The following is a 20,768-nucleotide window of genomic DNA, read 5'->3' on the forward strand; positions in this document are numbered from 1 at the left end:
TATGAGACAATCCCCAACTGGGAAGGAGACAATCCCCGACTGGGAAGGAGACAATCCCCAACTGGGACGGACACAATTCCCAACTGGGAATGAGACAATCCCCAACTGGGAATGAGACAATCCCCTACTGGGAATGAGACAATCCCCAACTGGGAAGGACACAATCCCCCTATTGAGTTGAGTTGATACGAAACAAAGTAAGAGACAGTTTAGGCTTTGATGGAATTTTGTTCTATTGTATTTTTTTCCATGACAATGAGACTGTGCAGTGATTTTCAGTAGAAAATGATTATTGTAAGAGATTTACAAAAAAAAATGGAGATGCATTGGTTGAGGAGCTGAGTTGGGAGATGAGAGATCGATTCTCGATTTGGTGACATTGTATTTGGGTGTTAAATTATTCATCGTCATCATCGTCATCGTCATCATCATCGTCATCGTCGTCATCATCATCGTCATCGTCATCATCATCATCATCGTCATCATCATCATCATCGTCGTCATCGTCATCGTCATCATCCTCCGTACTAATCTCTCCAGAAAGGACGTCTTCAATCCAATCCTCCAACTCGTCAGGCGTTGGCAAATCGTCCTCGTCCATGTCAAACCAGAGGCTGTCAGCCTGCGGAGGGGCGGACAGAGGGTTAAACGGGGTCAGCGTCTCCCACGTGGCGGGGGGAGGAAGGTGGGGGGGGTTAGGGGAGAGAGAAGGGGGAACGGGGAGTGGGGGAAGAGGAGGGGAGGGCAGAGGAAGGAGGGACAGGGACTGGGGAAGAGGAGGGGAGGGCAGAGAAGGAGGGACAGGGATTGGGGAAGAGGAGGGGGGGCAGAGAAGGAGGGGGGGCAGAGAAGGAGGGACAGGGACTGGGGAGGAGGAGGTGGGGGCAGAGAAGGAGGGGGGGAGGCAGAGAAGGAGGAACAGGGACTGGGGAGAGGGGGGGAAGAGAAGGAGGAACAGGGATTGGGGAAGGGGGAGGCAGAGAAAGAGGGACAGGGACTGGGGAGAGGGGAGGCAGAGAAGGAGGGACAGGGATTGGGGAGGGAGACAGAGGACATCAGCAAGAAAAGCATAAATTAACTGATTCAGTGCCTTCCTTTCCTGAATTGAATCACTAATACCTGATCAGAATCTATGATCCTGAATTCAATCACTAATCCATGATTCTGATTCTCCAATCCTGAATTCAATCTCTAATCTTGATTCTGATTCTCCAATCGTGAATTCAATCTCTAATCCCTGATTCCGAATCTACAATCCTGAATTAAATCTCGAATCCCTGATTCCGAATCACCAATTCTAAATTCAATCCCAAATTCTGAATCTATGATCTTGAATTAAATCTCTAATCCCTGATTCCAAATCTACAATCCTGAATCTAAGCACTAATCTCTGATTCTGAATCACCAATTCTAAATTCAATCCCAGATTCTGAATCTACAATCCTGAATTCAATCAATAAACCCTGATTCTGAATTTACAGTCCTGAATTCAATCACTAATTCCTGATTCTGAATCTACAATCCTGAATTCAGTACCTGAATCTTAATCCACAATCCTGAATTCAATCACCAATCCCTGATTCTGAATTCATAATCCTGAAATCAATCACGAATCCCCGATTCTGTATCCACAATGTTGAATTCAATCACTGGTCCCTGATTCTAAAACTACAATCGTAAATTCAATCCATGATTCTGAATCTGCAATCCTGAAATCAATCACCAATCCATGGTTCTGAATCCACAATTCTGAATTCAATCACTAATCTCTGATTTTGAATCTACAATCCTGATTTCAAACCCTGAGTCTGAATCTATGATTGTGAATCCAGTCCCTGATTCTAAATCTACAATTCTGAATTCAGTCTCTAATCCCTGATTCTGAATCCACAATCGTGAATTCAATCACCAATCCCTGATTCTGACTCTACCATCCTAAATTCAATCACCAATCCCTGATTCTGACTCGACCATCCTGAATTCAATCACCAATCCCTGATTCTGAATCACCAATCTTGAATTCTCAGCCTCCAATCCTTGATGCCCGACTCTCCAATCCTCTCGCCTCTCGGTTCCTGATCCCTGAATCTCGACCCCTCCCTTTAGATCGCAGGTTCTAACTCTTGAGTTCTGGACCTGGTAGACTTACATCTGTGACGTTGACAACACCAAATTGGGGCTCAGATAGATCGATGCCAAATGTCTTCTCCCAATAAGGATTCAACTGTGGAGAGATAAATCAGCGTCAGTACCCCTGCGAGAGCACGAAATCTCCGTTAAACCCTCGTTTTCTGGTCGTAGGCTCATGCCGCTGGTGAGGTGGGGCAGCACTGCCCGCTCATGGTTTACTCTTTAACCTCTTCAGTCCTGCCCGGGGTGGGCTGTGCTCAGGATGTGGACGCTGTCACCTGCCCCAGGCCGAGACGCCGCCGCCGCCGCCTGGCCGGTGTCCAGACCGTGAGCTATTCGACAACAGGAATCGGAGTGGGAGAGGCCGAGGCTCTGCTGGGAGAGCTCCCCCCTCCCCTCTGAATGGGAGAGTCCGGGGAGATACCACTGGATATATACACACACCCCCCCATGAATGGGAGAGTCCGGGGATATACCACTGGATATATACACACACCCCCATGAATGGGAGAGTCCGGGGATATACCACTGGATTTATGCACACACCCCCATGAATGGGAGAGTCCGGGGATATACCACTGGATTTATACACACCCCCATGAATGGGAGAGTCCGGGGAGATACCACTGGATTTATACACACACCCCCCCATGAATGGGAGAGTCCGGGAGATACCACTGGATTTATACACACCCCCATGAATGGGAGAGTCCGGGGAGATACCACTGGATATATACACACCCCCCCCCATGAATGGGAGAGTCCGGGGAGATACCACTGGATTTATACACACACCCCCCCCATGAATGGGAGAGTCCGGGGATATACCACTGGATTTATGCACACCCCCATGAATGGGAGAGTCCGGGAGATACCACTGGATTTATACACACACCCCCCCATGAATGGGAGAGTCCGGGGATATACCACTGGATTTATGCACACCCCTCTGAATGGGAGAGTCCGGGGAGATACCACTGGATTTATACACACACCCCCCCATGAATGGGAGAGTCCGGGGATGTACCACTGGATTTATACACACCCCATGAATGGGAGAGTCCGGGGATATACCACTGGACATATACACCCCTCTGAATGGGAGAGTCCTGGGCTATACCACTAAAGTCGGCGAGCCCCAGCACCAAAACCCTGGTACCACTGCCCCCCCCCACCATGAATGGGACATTCCAGTGCCCTCTCACCCCCCGCCCCCCCCCACCCCCCCCAAAACCCCCTGAAATTCGGCCCCTTTTATTGAGAGGCGACAGAGCCGGAAATCCCACGATGCCTTGCCCGCGGGTGAAGAGCATTGTGGTCTGGAGGGGGAGGCGGGGCGTCGCGGGGGGGGGGGGGGGGTCGGGGGTCAGGGGGGGCCGGGGGTCAGGGGGGGTCGGGGGGGAGAGAGGCGAGGGGGAGGGGGGTGGGGGTGGGGGTCTACCAGGGGGAAATCCTCGGGGTCGATCCAGATGATGCTCAGATCGGGGTTGTCCGTGTTGTCCTCCGCCACTTCCTTCACGATCTCCAGGAACTCGAAGCCGTCTGAAAGGCAAAGCGAGAGGGGGCAACGGGTGAATGAAGGCACCCTCCTCCCTCCTCCCTCCTCCCTCCTCCCTCCCTCCCTCCCTCCTTCCTCCTCCTCCTCCCTCCTCCCTCCTCCTCTCTCCTCCTCCCTCCTCCTCCTTCCTCCTCCTCCTCCTCCCTCCTCCCTCCTCTCTCCTCCTCCCTCCTCCTCCTCCTCCTCCTCGTTCTCCTCCTCTTCTTCCTCCTTCTCCACCTCCTCTCCCTCTTCCTCCTCTCCCTCCTCTTCTTCCTCCTTCTCCTCCTCTTCTTCCTCCTCTTCTTCCTCCCCCCTCCTCCTCCTTCCTTCCTCTTCTCCCTCCTCCTCTTCTTCCTCCTCCACTTCTTCCTCCTTCTCCTCCTCCTCTCCTCCCTCCTCCTCTTCCTCCTTCTCCTCCTCTTCTTCCTCTTCTCCCTCCTCCACTTCTTCCTCCTCCACTTCTTCCTCCTTCTCCTCCTCCTCTCCCTCCTCCTCTTCCTCCTTCTCCTCCTCTTCTTCCTCTTCCTCCTCCTCCTCTTCCTCTTCCTCCACTTCTTCCTCCTTCTCCTCCTCCCCACCCTCCTCCTCTTCCTCTTCTTCCTCCTCTTCCTCTTCCTCCTCCTCCTCCTTCTCCTCCTCCTCCTCCACTTCTTCCTCCTTCTCTTCCTCCTCTCCCTCTTCCTCCTCCTCCTCCTCTCCCTCCTCCTCCTCTTCCTCTTTTTCCTCCTCCTCCACTTCTTCCTCCTCTTCCTCCTCCTTCTCCTCCTCCTCTCACTCTTCCTCCCGCACCCCCCGGAAATAACGGGTGGTAGGGAGTGACGACAAAAAAATAAAAGAACACCATCTCCTCTCCTTCCCCAACTCCCCTCGCCATCCCACGACCTGCACCGCCTTCCCCCCCCTGGGTTCAGGGCGGCGGAGGCGCGCACAGCAAGATCCCATGGACCGTCAATTGAGAGGAAGGAGTCCGGGGGGGGGGGATGTGTGTGAGTCAGGGGCGTGACATGGGGGGTGTGATGGGGGAGTGTGACATTGGGAATGTGACATCAGGGGGTGTGACATTGTGAATGTGACGTCAGGGGGGGTGACATTGGGAATGTGACGTCAGGGGGTGTGACATTGGGAATGTGACATTGGGAATGTGACATTGGGAGTGTGACGTCAGGGGGTGTGACATTGGGAATGTGACATTGGGAATGTGACATTGGGAGTGTGACGTCAGGGGGTGTGACATTGGGAGTGTGACATTGGGAGTGTGACGTCAGGGGGTGTGACATTGGGAATGTGACGTCAGGGGGTGTGACATTGTGAATGTGACGTCAGGGGGGTGACATTGGGAATGTGACGTCAGGGGGTGTGACATTGGGAATGTGACATTGGGAATGTGACATTGGGAGTGTGACGTCAGGGGGTGTGACATTGGGAGTGTGACATTGGGAGTGTGACGTCAGGGGGGTGTGACATTGGGAGTGTGACGTCAGGGGGTGTGACATTGGGAGTGTGACGTCAGGGGGTGTGACATTGGGAATGTGACATCGGGAGTGTGACATTGGGAATGTGACGTCAGGGAGTGTGACATTGGGAATGTGACGTCAGGGGGTGTGACATTGGGAGTGTGACGTCAGGGAGTGTGATATTGGGAATGTGACGTCAGGGGGTGTGACATTGGGAATGTGACATCGGGAGTGTGACATTGGGAATGTGACGTCAGGGGTGTGACATTGGGAGTGTGACATTGGGAGTGTGACGTCAGGGGGTGTGACATTGGGAGTGTGACGTCAGGGGGTGTGACATTGGGAGTGTGACGTCAGGGGGTGTGACATTGGGAGTGTGACGTCAGGGGGTGTGACATTGGGAATGTGACATCGGGAGTGTGACATTGGGAGTGTGACGTCAGGGAGTGTGACATTGGGAATGTGACATCGGGAGTGTGACATTGGGAATGTGACGTCAGGGAGTGTGACATTGGGAGTGTGACGTCAGGGGGTGTGACATTGGGAATGTGACATCGGGAGTGTGACATTGGGAATGTGACGTCAGGGAGTGTGACATTGGGAATGTGACATCAGGGAGTGTGACATTGGGAATGTGACGTAAGGGGGTGTGACATTGGGAATGTGACATCAGGGAGTGTGACATTGGGAATGTGACGTAAGGGGGTGTGACATTGGGAATGTGACATCAGGGAGTGTGACATTGGGAGTGTGACGTCAGGGGGTGTGACATTGTGAATGTGACGTCAGGGGATGTGACATTGGGAATGTGACATTGGGAATGTGACATTGTGAATGTTACGTCAGGGGGGTGACATTGTGAATGTGACGTCAGGGGATGTGACATTGGGAATGTGACATTGGGAATGTGACATTGGGAGTGTGACGTCAGGGGGTGTGACATTGGGAGTGTGACGTCAGGGGGTGTGACATTGGGAATGTGACATCGGGAGTGTGACATTGGGAATGTGACGTCAAGGAGTGTGACATTGGGAATGTGACGTCAGGGGGTGTGACATTGGGAGTGTGACGTCAGGGAGTGTGACATTGGGAATGTGACGTCAGGGGGTGTGACATTGGGAATGTGACATCGGGAGTGTGACATTGGGAATGTGACGTCAGGGGGTGTGACATTGGGAGTGTGACATTGGGAGTGTGATGTCAGGGGGTGTGACATTGGGAGTGTGACGTCAGGGGGTGTGACATTGGGAATGTGACATCGGGAGTGTGACATTGGGAGTGTGACGTCAGGGAGTGTGACATTGGGAATGTGACATCGGGAGTGTGACATTGGGAATGTGACGTCAGGGAGTGTGACATTGGGAGTGTGACGTCAGGGGGTGTGACATTGGGAATGTGACATCGGGAGTGTGACATTGGGAATGTGACGTCAGGGAGTGTGACATTGGGAATGTGACATCAGGGAGTGTGACATTGGGAATGTGACGTAAGGGAGTGTGACATTGGGAATGTGACATCAAGGAGTGTGACATTGGGAATGTGACGTAAGGGGGTGTGACATTGGGAATGTGACATCAGGGAGTGTGACATTGGGAATGTGACGTCAGGGGGGTGACATTGTGAATGTGACGTCAGGGGGGTGACATTGTGAATGTGACGTCAGGGGGTGTGACATTGGGAATGTGACATTGGGAATGTGACATTGGGAGTGTGACGTCAGGGGGTGTGACATTGGGAGTGTGACGTCAGGGGGTGTGACATTGGGAATGTGACATCAGGGAGTGTGACATTGGGAATGTGACGTCAGGGGGGTGACATTGTGATTGTGACGTCAGGGGGGTGACATTGTGAATGTGACGTCAGGGAGTGTGACATTGGAATGTGACATTGGGAATGTGACATTGGGAGTGTGACGTCAGGGGGTGTGACATTGTTAATGTGACGTCAGGGGGTGTGACATTGGGAATGTGACATTGGGAATGTGACATTGGGAGTGTGACGTCAGGGGGTGTGACATTGGGAGTGTGACGTCAGGGGGTGTGACATTGGGAGTGTGACGTCAGGGGGTGTGACATTGGGAATGTGACATCGGGAGTGTGACATTGGGAATGTGACATCAGGGAGTGTGACATTGGGAATGTGACGTAAGGGGGTGTGACATTGGGAATGTGACATCAGGGAGTGTGACATTGGGAATGTGACGTCAGGGGGGTGACATTGTGAATGTGACGTCAGGGGGTGTGACATTGGGAATGTGACATTGGGAATGTGACATTGGGAGTGTGACGTCAGGGGGTGTGACATTGTGAATGTGACGTCAGGGGGTGTGACATTGGGAATGTGACATTGGGAATGTGACATTGGGAGTGTGACGTCAGGGGGTGTGACATTGGGAGTGTGACGTCAGGGGGTGTGACATTGGGAGTGTGACGTCAGGGGGTGTGACATTGGGAATGTGACATCGGGAGTGTGACATTGGGAATGTGACGTCAGGGAGTGTGACATTGGGAATGTGACGTAAGGGGGTGTGACATTGGGAATGTGACATCAGTAGTGTGACATTGGGAATGTGACGTAAGGGGGTGTGACATTGGGAATGTGACGTAAGGGGGTGTGACATTGGGAATGTGACGTCAGGGAGTGTGACATTGGGAATGTGACATCAGGGAGTGTGACATTGGGAATGTGACGTCAGGGAGTGTGACATTGGGAATGTGACATCAGGGAGTGTGACATTGGGAATGTGACATAAGGGGGTGTGACATTGGGAATGTGACATCAGTAGTGTGACATTGGGAATGTGACGTAAGGGGGTGTGACATTGTGAATGTGACGTCAGGGAGTGTGACATTGGGAATGTGACGTCAGGGGGGTGACATTGTGAATGTGACGTCAGGGGGTGTGACATTGGGAATGTGACATCAGGGAGTGTGACATTGGGAATGTGACATCAGGGAGTGTGACATTGTGAATGTGACGTCAGGGGGTGTGACATTGGGAATGTGACGTCAGGGGGTGTGACATTGGGAATGTGACGTCAGGGGGTGTGACATTGGGAATGTGACATCGGGAGTGTGACATTGGGAATGTGACGTCAGGGAGTGTGACATTGGGAATGTGACATCAGGGAGTGTGACATTGGGAATGTGACGTAAGGGGGTGTGACATTGGGAATGTGACATCAGGGAGTGTGACATTGGGAATGTGACGTCAGGAAGGTGACATTGTGAATGTGACGTCAGGGGGGTGACATTGTGAATGTGACGTCAGGGGGTGTGACATTGGGAATGTGACATTGGGAATGTGACATTGGGAGTGTGACGTCAGGGGGTGTGACATTGGGAGTGTGACGTCAGGGGGTGTGACATTGGGAATGTGACATTGGGAATGTGATGTCAAGGAGTGTGACATTGGGAATGTGACGTCAGGGGGTGTGACATTGGGAGTGTGACGTCAGGGGGTGTGACATTGGGAGTGTGACGTCAGGGGGTGTGACATTGGGAATGTGACATCGGGAGTGTGACATTGGGAATGTGACGTCAGGGGGTGTGACATTGGGAGTGTGACATTGGGAGTGTGACGTCAGGGGGTGTGACATTGGGAGTGTGACGTCAGGGGGTGTGACATTGGGAGTGTGACGTCAGGGGGTGTGACATTGGGAATGTGACATCGGGAGTGTGACATTGGGAGTGTGACGTCAGGGAGTGTGACATTGGGAGTGTGACGTCAGGGGGTGTGACATTGGGAGTGTGACGTCAGGGGGTGTGACATTGGGAATGTGACATCGGGAGTGTGACATTGGGAATGTGACGTCAGGGAGTGTGACATTGGGAGTGTGACGTCAGGGAGTGTGACATTGGGAATGTGACATAAGGGGGTGTGACATTGGGAATGTGACATCAGTAGTGTGACATTGGTAATGTGACGTAAGGGGGTGTGACATTGGGAATGTGACATCAGGGAGTGTGACATTGGGAATGTGACGTAAGGGGGTGTGACATTGGGAATGTGACATCAGGGAGTGTGACATTGGGAATGTGACGTAAGGGGGTGTGACATTGGGAATGTGACGTCAGGGGGGTGACATTGGGAATGTGACATCAGGGAGTGTGACATTGGGAATGTGACGTCAGGGGGGTGACATTGTGAATGTGACGTCAGGGAGTGTGACATTGTGAATGTGACGTCAGGGAGTGTGACATTGGGAATGTGACATTGGGAATGTGACATTGGGAATGTGACATCAGGGAGTGTGACATTGGGAATGTGACGTTGGGGGTGTGACATTGGGAATGTGACATCAGGGAGTGTGACATTGGGAATGTGACATCGGGGGGAGAGTGTGTGATGTCGGGGAGAGTGTGTGATGTCGGGGGGAGAGAGTGTGTGATGTCGGGGAGAGTGTGTGATGTCGGGGGGAGAGTGTGTGATGTCGGGGGGAGAGTGTGTGATGTCGGGGGGAGAGTGTGTGATGTCGGGGGGGGGAGAGTGTGTGATGTCGGGGGGAGAGTGTGTGATGTCGGGGGGAGAGTGTGTGATGTCGGGGGGAGAGTGTGTGATGTCGGGGGGAGAGTGTGTGATGTCGGGGGGGGGAGAGTGTGTGATGTCGGGGGGAGTGTGATGTCGGGGGGGGAGAGTGTGTGATGTCGGGGGGAGAGTGTGTGATGTCGGGGGGAGAGTGTGTGATGTCGGGGGGAGAGTGTGTGATGTCGGGGGGGGGAGAGTGTGTGATGTCGGGGGGAGAGTGTGTGATGTCGGGGGGAGAGTGTGTGATGTCGGGGGGGGAGTGTGTGATGTCGGGGAGAGAGTGTGTGATGTCGGGGGGAGAGTGTGACATTCGGGGCATGACATCAAGGGTGTGACATCAAGGGTGTGACATCAAGGGTGTGACATCAGGGGTGTGACATCAGGGGTGTGACATCAGGGGTGTGACATCAGGGGTGTGACATCAGGGGTGTGACATCAGGGGTGTGACATCAGGGGTGTGACATCAGGGGTGTGACATCAAGGTGTGACATCAGGGGTGTGACATCAGGGGTGTGACATCAGGGGTGTGACATCAGGGCTGTGACATCAGGGGTGTGACATCAGGGGTGTGACATCAGGGGTGTGACATCAGGGGTGTGACATCAGGGGTGTGACATCAGGGGTGTGACAACAGGGGTGTGACATCAGGGGTGTGACATCAAGGGTGTGACATCAGGGGTGTGACATCAGGGGTGTGACATCAGGGGTGTGACATCAGGTGTGTGACATCAGGGGTGTGACATCAAGGGTGTGACATCAGGGGTGTGACATCAAGGGTGTGACATCAGGTGTGTGACATCAGGGGTGTGACATTAGGGGTGTGACATCAGGGGTGTGACATCCGTGGTGTGACATCAGAGGTGTGACATTAGTGGTGTGACATCAGGGGTGCGACGTCCAGAATGTGACGTCCAGAATGTGATGTATATGGAATATGACATCCGGGAGTGTGAGGTCCGGGAGTGTGAGGTCAGGGAGTGTGACGTCAGGGAGTGTGACGTCAGGGAGTGTGACGTCAGGGAGTGTGACGTCCGGGAGTGTGACGTCAGGGAGCGTGAGGTCCGGGAGTGTGACGTCAGGGAGTGTGACGTCAGGGGGTGTGACGTCAGGAGTGTGACGTCCGGGAGTGTGACGTCCGGGAGTGTGACGTCAGGGAGTGTGACGTCAGGGAGTGTGACGTCCGGGAGGGTGACGTCCGGGAGGGTGACGTCTGCGAGTGTGACGTCCGGGAGTGTGACGTCCGGGAGTGTGACGTCCGGGAGTGTGACGTCCGGGAGTGTGACGTCCGGGAGTGTGACGTCCGGGAGGGTGACGTCCGGGAGGGTGACGTCTGCGAGTGTGACGTCAGGGAGCGTGACGTCAGGGAGCGTGACGTCCGGGAGCGTGACGTCAGGGAGCGTGACGTCCGGGAGCGTGACGTCCGGGAGCGTGACGTCCGGGAGCGTGACGTCAGGGAGCGTGACGTCAGGGAGTGTGACGTCCAGGAGCGTGACGTCAGGGAGCGTGACGTCCGGGAGCGTGACGTCCGGGAGGGTGACGTCAGGGAGCGTGACGTCCGGGAGCGTGACGTCAGGGAGAGTGATGTCCGGGAGCGTGACGTCCGGGAGGGTGACGTCAGGGAGAGTGATGTCCGGGAGTGTGACGTCCGGGAGTGTGACGTCAGGGAGCTTGACGTCAGGGAGCGTGACGTCCAGGAGTGTGACGTCCGGGAGTGTGACGTCAGGGAGCGTGACGTCAGGGAGCGTGACGTCAGGGAGCGTGACGTCAGGGAGCGTGACGTCCGGGAGTGTGACGTCCGGGAGTGTGACGTCCAGGAGAGTGACGTCCGGGAGTGTGACGTCCGGGAGTGTGACGTCCGGGAGCGTGACGTCAGGGAGTGTGACGTCCGGGAGTGTGACGTCCGGGAGGGTGACGTCCGGGAGCGTGACGTCAGGGAGCGTGACGTCAGGGAGCGTGACGTCCGGGAGCGTGACGTCCGGGAGCGTGACGTCCGGGAGCGTGACGTCAGGAAGCGTGACGTCCAGGAGCCTGACGTCAGGGAGCGTGACGTCCGGGAGCGTGACGTCAGGGAGAGTGATGTCCGGGAGTGTGACGTCCGGGAGTGTGACGTCCGGGAGTGTGACGTCCGGGAGCGTGACGTCCGGTAGCGTGACGTCCGGGAGCGTGACGTCCGGGAGTGTGACGTCAGGGAGCGTGACGTCAGGGAGCGTGACGTCAGGGAGCGTGACGTCCGGGAGTGTGACGTCAGGGAGTGTGACGTCAGGGGGCGTGACGTCAGGGAGCGTGACGTCAGGGAGTGTGACGTCCGGGAGTGTGACGTCCGGGAGTGTGATGTCCGGGAGTGTGACGTCCGGGAGCGTGACGTCAGGGAGTGTGACGTCCGGGAGTGTGACGTCCAGGAGGGTGACGTCCGGGAGCGTGACGTCAGGGAGTGTGACGTCAGGGAGCGTGACGTCAGGGAGCGTGACGTCAGGGAGCGTGACGTCCAGGAGCCTGACGTCAGGGAGCGTGACGTCCGGGAGCGTGACGTCAGGGAGAGTGATGTCCGGGGGCGTGACGTCAGGGAGAGTGACGTCAGGGAGTGTGACGTCAGGGAGCGTGACGTCCGGGAGCGTGACGTCCGGTAGCGTGACGTCCGGGAGCGTGACGTCCGGGAGAGTGACGTCAGGGAGCGTGACGTCCGGTAGCGTGACGTCCGGGAGTGTGACGTCAGGGAGTGTGACGTCCGGGAGAGTGACGTCCGGGAGCGTGACGTCCGGTAGCGTGACGTCCGGGAGCGTGACGTCCGGGAGAGTGACGTCAGGGAGCGTGACGTCCGGTAGCGTGACGTCCGGGAGTGTGACGTCAGGGAGTGTGACGTCAGGGAGAGTGATGTCCGGGAGTGTGACGTCAGGGAGTGTGACGTCCGGGAGAGTGACGTCCGGGAGTGTGACGTCAGGGAGTGTGACGTCCGGGAGAGTGAAGTCCGGGAGAGTGACGTCCGGGAGTGTGACGTCAGGGAGTGTGACGTCCGGGAGAGTGACGTCCGGGAGTGTGACGTCAGGGAGTGTGACGTCAGGGAGTGTGACGTCAGGGAGTGTGACGTCAGGGAGTGTGACATTGGGAATGTGACATCGGGAGTGTGACATTGGGAATGTGACGTCAGGGAGTGTGACATTGGGAATGTGACGTCAGGGAGTGTGACATTGGGAATGTGACATCAGGGAGTGTGACATTGGGAGTGTGACGTCAGGGAGTGTGACATTGGGAATGTGACATCAGGGAGTGTGACATTGGGAATGTGACGTAAGGGGGTGTGACATTGGGAATGTGACATCAGGGAGTGTGACATTGGGAATGTGACGTAAGGGGGTGTGACATTGGGAATGTGACATCAGGGAGTGTGACATTGGGAATGTGACGTCAGGGAGTGTGACATTGGGAATGTGACATCAGGGAGTGTGACATTGGGAATGTGACGTAAGGGGGTGTGACATTGGGAATGTGACATCAGGGAGTGTGACATTGGGAATGTAACGTAAGGGAGTGTGACATTGGGAATGTGACGTCAGGGGGGTGACATTGTGAATGTGACGTCAGGGGGGTGACATTGTGAATGTGACGTCAGGGGGTGTGACATTGGGAATGTGACATTGGGAATGTGACATTGGGAGTGTGACGTCAGGGGGTGTGACATTGGGAGTGTGACGTCAGGGGGTGTGACATTGGGAATGTGACATCGGGAGTGTGACATTGGGAATGTGACGTCAGGGAGTGTGACATTGGGAATGTGACATCAGGGAGTGTGACATTGGGAATGTGACGTAAGGGGGTGTGACATTGGGAATGTGACGTCAGGGAGTGTGACATTGGGAATGTGACGTCAGGGAGTGTGACATTGGGAATGTGACATCAGGGAGTGTGACATTGGGAATGTGACGTAAGGGGGTGTGACATTGGGAATGTGACATCAGTAGTGTGACATTGGGAATGTGACGTCAGGGGGGTGACATTGTGAATGTGACGTCAGGGGGTGTGACATTGGGAATGTGACATCAGGGAGTGTGACATTGGGAATGTGACGTCAGGGAGTGTGACATTGGGAGTGTGACATCAGGGAGTGTGACATTGGGAATGTGACGTCAGGGAGTGTGACATTGGGAATGTGACATCAGGGAGTGTGACATTGGGAGTGTGACATCAGGGAGTTTGACATTGGGAATGTGACGTTGGGAGTGTGACATCGGGGGGAGAGTGTGTGATGTCGGGGGGAGAGTGTGTGATGTCAATGGTGTGACGTTACGGGTGTGACATCAGGGAGTGTGACGTTACGGGTGTGACATCAGGGAGCGTGACGTCAGGGAGCGTGACGTCCGGGAGGGTGACGTCCGGGAGGGTGACGTCTGCGAGTGTGACGTCCGGGAGTGTGACGTCCGGGAGTGTGACGTCCGGGAGTGTGACGTCCGGGAGGGTGACGTCTGCGAGTGTGACGTCAGGGAGTGTGACGTCAGGGATCGTGACGTCAGGGAGCGTGACGTCAGGGAGTGTGACGTCCGGGAGCGTGACGTCAGGGAGCGTGACGTCAGGGAGTGTGACGTCAGGGAGCGTGACGTCCGGGAGCGTGACGTCCGGTAGCGTGACGTCCGGGAGCGTGACGTCCGGGAGAGTGACGTCAGGGAGTGTGACGTCCGGTAGCGTGACGTCCGGGAGTGTGACGTCAGGGAGTGTGACGTCAGGGAGTGTGACGTCAGGGAGAGTGATGTCCGGGGGCGTGACGTCAGGGAGTGTGACGTCAGGGAGTGTGACGTCCGGGAGTGTGACGTCCGGGAGTGTGACGTCAGGGAGTGTGACGTCAGGGAGTGTGACGTCAGGGAGAGTGACGTCCGGGAGTGTGACGTCAGGGAGTGTGACGTCCGGGAGAGTGACGTCCGGGAGTGTGACGTCAGGGAGTGTGACGTCCGGGAGAGTGACGTCCGGGAGAGTGACGTCCGGGAGTGTGACGTCAGGGAGTGTGACGTCCGGGAGAGTGACGTCCGGGAGTGTGACGTCAGGGAGTGTGACGTCCGGGAGAGTGACGTCCGGGAGTGTGACGTCAGGGAGTGTGACGTCCGGGAGAGTGACGTCCGGGAGTGTGACGTCAGGGAGTGTGACGTCAGGGAGTGTGACGTCAGGGAGTGTGACGTCAGGGAGTGTGACATTGGGAATGTGACATCGGGAGTGTGACATTGGGAATGTGACATCAGGGAGTGTGACATTGGGAGTGTGACGTCAGGGAGTGTGACATTGGGAATGTGACATCAGGGAGTGTGACATTGGGAATGTGACGTAAGGGGGTGTGACATTGGGAATGTGACGTCAGGGAGTGTGACATTGGGAATGTGACATCAGGGAGTGTGACATTGGGAATGTGACGTAAGGGGGTGTGACATTGGGAATGTGACGTCAGGGAGTGTGACATTGGGAATGTGACATCAGGGAGTGTGACATTGGGAATGTGACGTAAGGGGGTGTGACATTGGGAATGTGACATCAGGGAGTGTGACATTGGGAATGTGACGTCAGGGGGGTGACATTGGGAATGTGACATCAGGGAGTGTGACATTGGGAATGTGACGTAAGGGGGTGTGACATTGGGAATGTGACATCAGGGAGTGTGACATTGGGAATGTGACGTAAGGGGGTGTGACATTGGGAATGTGACATCAGGGAGTGTGACATTGGGAATGTGACGTCTGGGAGTGTGACATTGGGAATGTGACATCAGGGAGTGTGACATTGGGAATGTGACGTAAGGGGGTGTGACATTGGGAATGTGACATCAGGGAGTGTGACATTGGGAATGTAACGTAAGGGAGTGTGACATTGGGAATGTGACGTCAGGGGGGTGACATTGTGAATGTGACGTCAGGGGGGTGACATTGTGAATGTGACGTCAGGGGGTGTGACATTGGGAATGTGACATTGGGAATGTGACATTGGGAGTGTGACGTCAGGGGGTGTGACATTGGGAGTGTGACGTCAGGGGGTGTGACATTGGGAATGTGACATCGGGAGTGTGACATTGGGAATGTGACGTCAGGGAGTGTGACATTGGGAATGTGACATCAGGGAGTGTGACATTGGGAATGTGACGTAAGGGGGTGTGACATTGGGAATGTGACGTCAGGGAGTGTGACATTGGGAATGTGACGTCAGGGAGTGTGACATTGGGAATGTGACATCAGGGAGTGTGACATTGGGAATGTGACGTAAGGGGGTGTGACATTGGGAATGTGACATCAGTAGTGTGACATTGGGAATGTGACGTCAGGGGGGTGACATTGTGAATGTGACGTCAGGGGGTGTGACATTGGGAATGTGACATCAGGGAGTGTGACATTGGGAATGTGACGTCAGGGAGTGTGACATTGGGAGTGTGACATCAGGGAGTGTGACATTGGGAATGTGACGTCAGGGAGTGTGACATTGGGAATGTGACATCAGGGAGTGTGACATTGGGAGTGTGACATCAGGGAGTTTGACATTGGGAATGTGACGTTGGGAGTGTGACATCGGGGGGAGAGTGTGTGATGTCGGGGGGAGAGTGTGTGATGTCAATGGTGTGACGTTACGGGTGTGACATCAGGGAGTGTGACGTTACGGGTGTGACATCAGGGAGCGTGCCGTCAGGGAGCGTGACGTCCGGGAGGGTGACGTCCGGGAGGGTGACGTCTGCGAGTGTGACGTCCGGGAGTGTGACGTCCGGGAGTGTGACGTCCGGGAGGGTGACGTCCGGGAGGGTGACGTCTGCGAGTGTGACGTCAGGGAGTGTGACGTCAGGGATCGTGACGTCAGGGAGCGTGACGTCAGGGAGTGTGACGTCCGGGAGCGTGACGTCAGGGAGCGTGACGTCCGGGAGCGTGACGTCCGGGAGCGTGACGTCAGGGAGCGTGACGTCAGGGAGGGTGACGTCAGGGAGCGTGACGTCCGGGAGCGTGACGTCAGGGAGAGTGATGTCCGGGAGCGTGACGTCCGGGAGGGTGACGTCAGGGAGAGTGATGTCCGGGAGTGTGACGTCCGGGAGTGTGACGTCAGGGAGCTTGACGTCAGGGAGCGTGACGTCCGGGAGTGTGACGTCCGGGAGTGTGACGTCCGGGAGCGTGACGTCAGGGAGCGTGACGTCAGGGAGCGTGACGTCCGGGAGCGTGACGTCAGGGAGCGTGACGTCCGGGAGTGTGACGTCCGGGAGTGTGACGTCCGGGAGCGTGACGTCAGGGAGCGTGACGTCAGGGAGCGTGACGTCAGGGAGCGTGACGTCCGGGAGCGTGACGTCAGGGAGCGTGACGTCAGGGAGCGTGACGTCCGGGAGCGTGACGTCCGGGAGCGTGACGTCCGGGAGAGTGACGTCCGGGAGCGTGACGTCCGGGAGCGTGACGTCCGGGAGCGTGACGTCAGGGAGCGTGACGTCAGGGAGCGTGACGTCCGGGAGGGTGACGTCCGGGAGGGTGACGTCTGCGAGTGTGACGTCCGGGAGTGTGACGTCCGGGAGTGTGACGTCCGGGAGTGTGACGTCCGGGAGGGTGACGTCTGCGAGTGTGACGTCAGGGAGTGTGACGTCAGGGATCGTGACGTCAGGGAGCGTGACGTCAGGGAGTGTGACGTCCGGGAGCGTGACGTCAGGGAGCGTGACGTCCGGGAGCGTGACGTCCGGGAGCGTGACGTCAGGGAGCGTGACGTCAGGGAGGGTGACGTCAGGGAGCGTGACGTCCGGGAGCGTGACGTCAGGGAGAGTGATGTCCGGGAGCGTGACGTCCGGGAGGGTGACGTCAGGGAGAGTGATGTCCGGGAGTGTGACGTCCGGGAGTGTGACGTCAGGGAGCTTGACGTCAGGGAGCGTGACGTCCGGGAGTGTGACGTCCGGGAGTGTGACGTCCGGGAGCGTGACGTCAGGGAGCGTGACGTCAGGGAGCGTGACGTCCGGGAGCGTGACGTCAGGGAGCGTGACGTCCGGGAGTGTGACGTCCGGGAGTGTGACGTCCGGGAGCGTGACGTCAGGGAGCGTGACGTCAGGGAGCGTGACGTCCGGGAGCGTGACGTCAGGGAGCGTGACGTCAGGGAGCGTGACGTCCGGGAGCGTGACGTCCGGGAGCGTGACGTCCGGGAGAGTGACGTCCGGGAGCGTGACGTCCGGGAGCGTGACGTCCGGGAGCGTGACGTCAGGGAGCGTGACGTCCGGGAGCGTGACGTCCGGGAGCGTGACGTCCGGGAGCGTGACGTCCGGGAGCGTGACGTCCGGGAGCGTGACGTCAGGGAGCGTGACGTCCGGGAGCCTGACGTCAGGGAGAGTGACGTCAGGGAGCGTGACGTCAGGGAGTGTGACGTCAGGGAGTGTGACGTCAGGGAGTGTGACGTCAGGGAGTGTGACGTCAGGGAGTGTGACGTCCGGGAGTGTGACGTCCGGGAGCGTGACGTCCGGGAGAGTGACGTCAGGGAGTGTGACGTCAGGGAGCGTGACGTCCGGGAGCGTGACGTCCGGTAGCGTGACGTCCGGGACCGTGACGTCCGGGAGAGTGACGTCAGGGAGTGTGACGTCAGGGAGAGTGATGTCCGGGAGCGTGACGTCAGGGAGCGTGACGTCCGGGAGGGTGACGTCCGGGAGTGTGACGTCCGGGAGCGTGACGTCAGGGAGCGTGACGTCAGGGAGCGTGACGTCCGGGAGAGTGACGTCAGGGAGTGTGACGTCAGGGAGAGTGATGTCCGGGAGCGTGACGTCCGGGAGGGTGACGTCCGGGAGTGTGACGTCCGGGAGTGTGACGTCAGGGAGTGTGACGTCCGGGAGTGTGACGTCAGGGAGAGTGATGTCAGGGAGTGTGACGTCAGGGAGTGTGACATCCGGGAGTGTGACGTCAGGGAGTGTGACGTCAGGGAGAGTGACGTCAGGGAGAGTGACGTCAGGGAGTGTGACGTCAGGGAGTGTGACGTCCGGGAGAGTGACGTCCGGGAGAGTGACGTCAGGGAGAGTGACGTCAGGGAGTGTGACGTCAGGGAGCGTGACGTCCGGGAGAGTGATGTCCGGGAGTGTGACGTCAGGGAGTGTGACGTCCGGGAGAGTGACGTCCGGGAGTGTGACGTCAGGGAGTGTGACGTCAGGGAGAGTGATGTCCGGGAGTGTGACGTCAGGGAGTGTGACGTCAGGGAGTGTGACGTCAGGGAGTGTGACGTCAGGGAGTGTGACGTCCGGGAGTGTGACGTCAGGGAGTGTGACGTCAGGGAGAGTGACGTCAGGGAGAGTGACGTCAGGGAGTGTGACGTCAGGGAGTGTGAAGTCCGGGAGAGTGACGTCCGGGAGAGTGACGTCAGGGAGAGTGACGTCAGGGAGTGTGACGTCAGGGAGCGTGACGTCCGGGAGAGTGACGTCCGGGAGTGTGACGTCAGGGAGTGTGACGTCAGGGAGTGTGACGTCCGGGAGTGTGATGTCCGGGAGTGTGACGTCAGGGAGTGTCACGTCAGGGAGAGTGATGTCCGGGAGTGTGATGTCCGGGAGTGTGACGTCCGGGAGGGTGACGTCCGGGAGGGTGACGTCCGGGAGTGTGACGTCCGGGAGTGTGACGTCCGGGAGCGTGACGTCAGGGAGTGTCACGTCAGGGAGAGTGATGTCCGGGAGTGTGATGTCCGGGAGGGTGACGTCCGGGCGTGTGACGTCCGGGAGTGTGACGTCCGGGAGTGTGACGTCCGGGAGCGTGACGTCCGGGAGCGTGACGTCCGGGAGCGTGACGTCAGGGTGCGTGACGTCAGGGGGCGTGACGTCCGGGAGAGTGAGGTCCGGGAGTGTGACGTCCGGAAGCGTGACGTCCGGGAGAGTGAGGTCAGGGAGAGTGAGGTCAGGGAGAGTGAAGTCAGGAAGAGTGAGGTCAGGGAGTGTGACGTCCGGGAGTGTAACGTCAGGGAGTGTGACGTCCGGGAGTGTGACGTCCGGGAGTGTGACGTCCGGGAGTGTGACGTCCGGGAGTGTGACATCAGGGAGTGTGACATCAGGGAGTGTGACGTCAGGGGGTGTGACGTCAGGGAGAGTGAGGTCCGGGAGTGTGACGTCCGGGAGTGTGACGTCCGGGAGGGTGACGTCCGGGAGGGTGACGTCCGGGAGGGTGACGTCCGGGAGGGTGACGTCCGGGAGTGTGACGTCAGGGAGTGTGGCGTGACGTCCGGGAGGGTGACGTCAGGGAGCGTGACGTCCGGGAGTGTGACGTCAGGGAGCGTGACGTCCGGGAGTGTGACGTCAGGGAGAGTGATGTCCGGGAGTGTGACGTCCGGGAGTGTTACGTCAGGGAGCGTGACGTCAGGGAGCGTGACGTCAGGGAGCGTGACGTCCGGGAGCGTGACGTCCGGGAGCGTGACGTCCGGGAGTGTGACGTCAGGGAGCGTGACGTCCGGGAGTGTGACGTCAGGGAGAGTGATGACCGGGAGTGTGACGTCAGGGAGTGTGACGTCCGGGAGTGTGACGTCCGGGAGTGTGACGTCCGGGAGTGTGACGTCCGGGAGGGTGACGTCCGGGAGCGTGACGTCCGGGAGTGTGACGTCCGGGAGTGTGACGTCAGGGAGTGTGACGTCAGGGAGTGTGACGTCAGGGAGCGTGACATCTGCGACTCCCCGACATCCCGTTTTAAAAAAAGCATTGAACATTCACACCGAGGTCTATTTTCATCTCGAGCGAGAGGGTCACCCCTTGGCAGGTTATTAATAGAACAGTTACGAGCAGATCCAATCCTGTAAATTGATTCGCCCCTCCTGTTTCCAAAAACAGGGTATCAATTACAGTCACGTAAAGTCCCAAATCGCACTCCCTCCCCGCCCCGCTTCTCTCTGTGCTGGTTGATCTCGGCTGTGACGCCCTATGCAGTCGAATAGCTGCGGACTCACCCCCACCCCCCCGCCCCCCCAGCCTGGCATCGGCCTCATCTACCTGCGTCGTCTTCTTCGGCGAAGGCAACTATATGTATCCCATTGATATCGTCCTCCTGGGGAAGTGAATAAAAATCTCATTCAGATGACAGAGGACGGTGTTTGGCTCATTGGGGGTCTCCCCCGGACAAGAGGAGACAACCCCCACCCGCTCCCCGCTCCAGCCACGCGGAAAGAGCGGAGAAGCCGGGCGCACATTT

General features: G+C 57.1%; 1 protein-coding gene across 1 annotated transcript in view; it reads right to left on the minus strand.

The window, feature by feature from the left end:
• Positions 1 to 215: 215 nt before the first annotated feature.
• Positions 216 to 20,768, minus strand: part of LOC137313805 (calsequestrin-1-like) — a 54,983-nt gene continuing 34,430 nt past the window's right edge. Inside the window, exons 8-11 of the mRNA XM_067979584.1 lie at positions 20,570 to 20,624; positions 3,572 to 3,672; positions 2,150 to 2,224; positions 216 to 622 (exon numbers count right to left, since the gene is read on the minus strand). Coding sequence (XP_067835685.1) covers positions 398 to 622; positions 2,150 to 2,224; positions 3,572 to 3,672; positions 20,570 to 20,624 — 456 coding nt within the window. The 3' untranslated portion in view covers positions 216 to 397. The remainder of the gene's footprint in view (positions 623 to 2,149; positions 2,225 to 3,571; positions 3,673 to 20,569; positions 20,625 to 20,768) is intronic.

The sequence above is a fragment of the Heptranchias perlo genome, unplaced genomic scaffold (assembly GCF_035084215.1).
Source record: "Heptranchias perlo isolate sHepPer1 unplaced genomic scaffold, sHepPer1.hap1 HAP1_SCAFFOLD_484, whole genome shotgun sequence".
NCBI lineage: Eukaryota > Metazoa > Chordata > Chondrichthyes > Hexanchiformes > Hexanchidae > Heptranchias > Heptranchias perlo.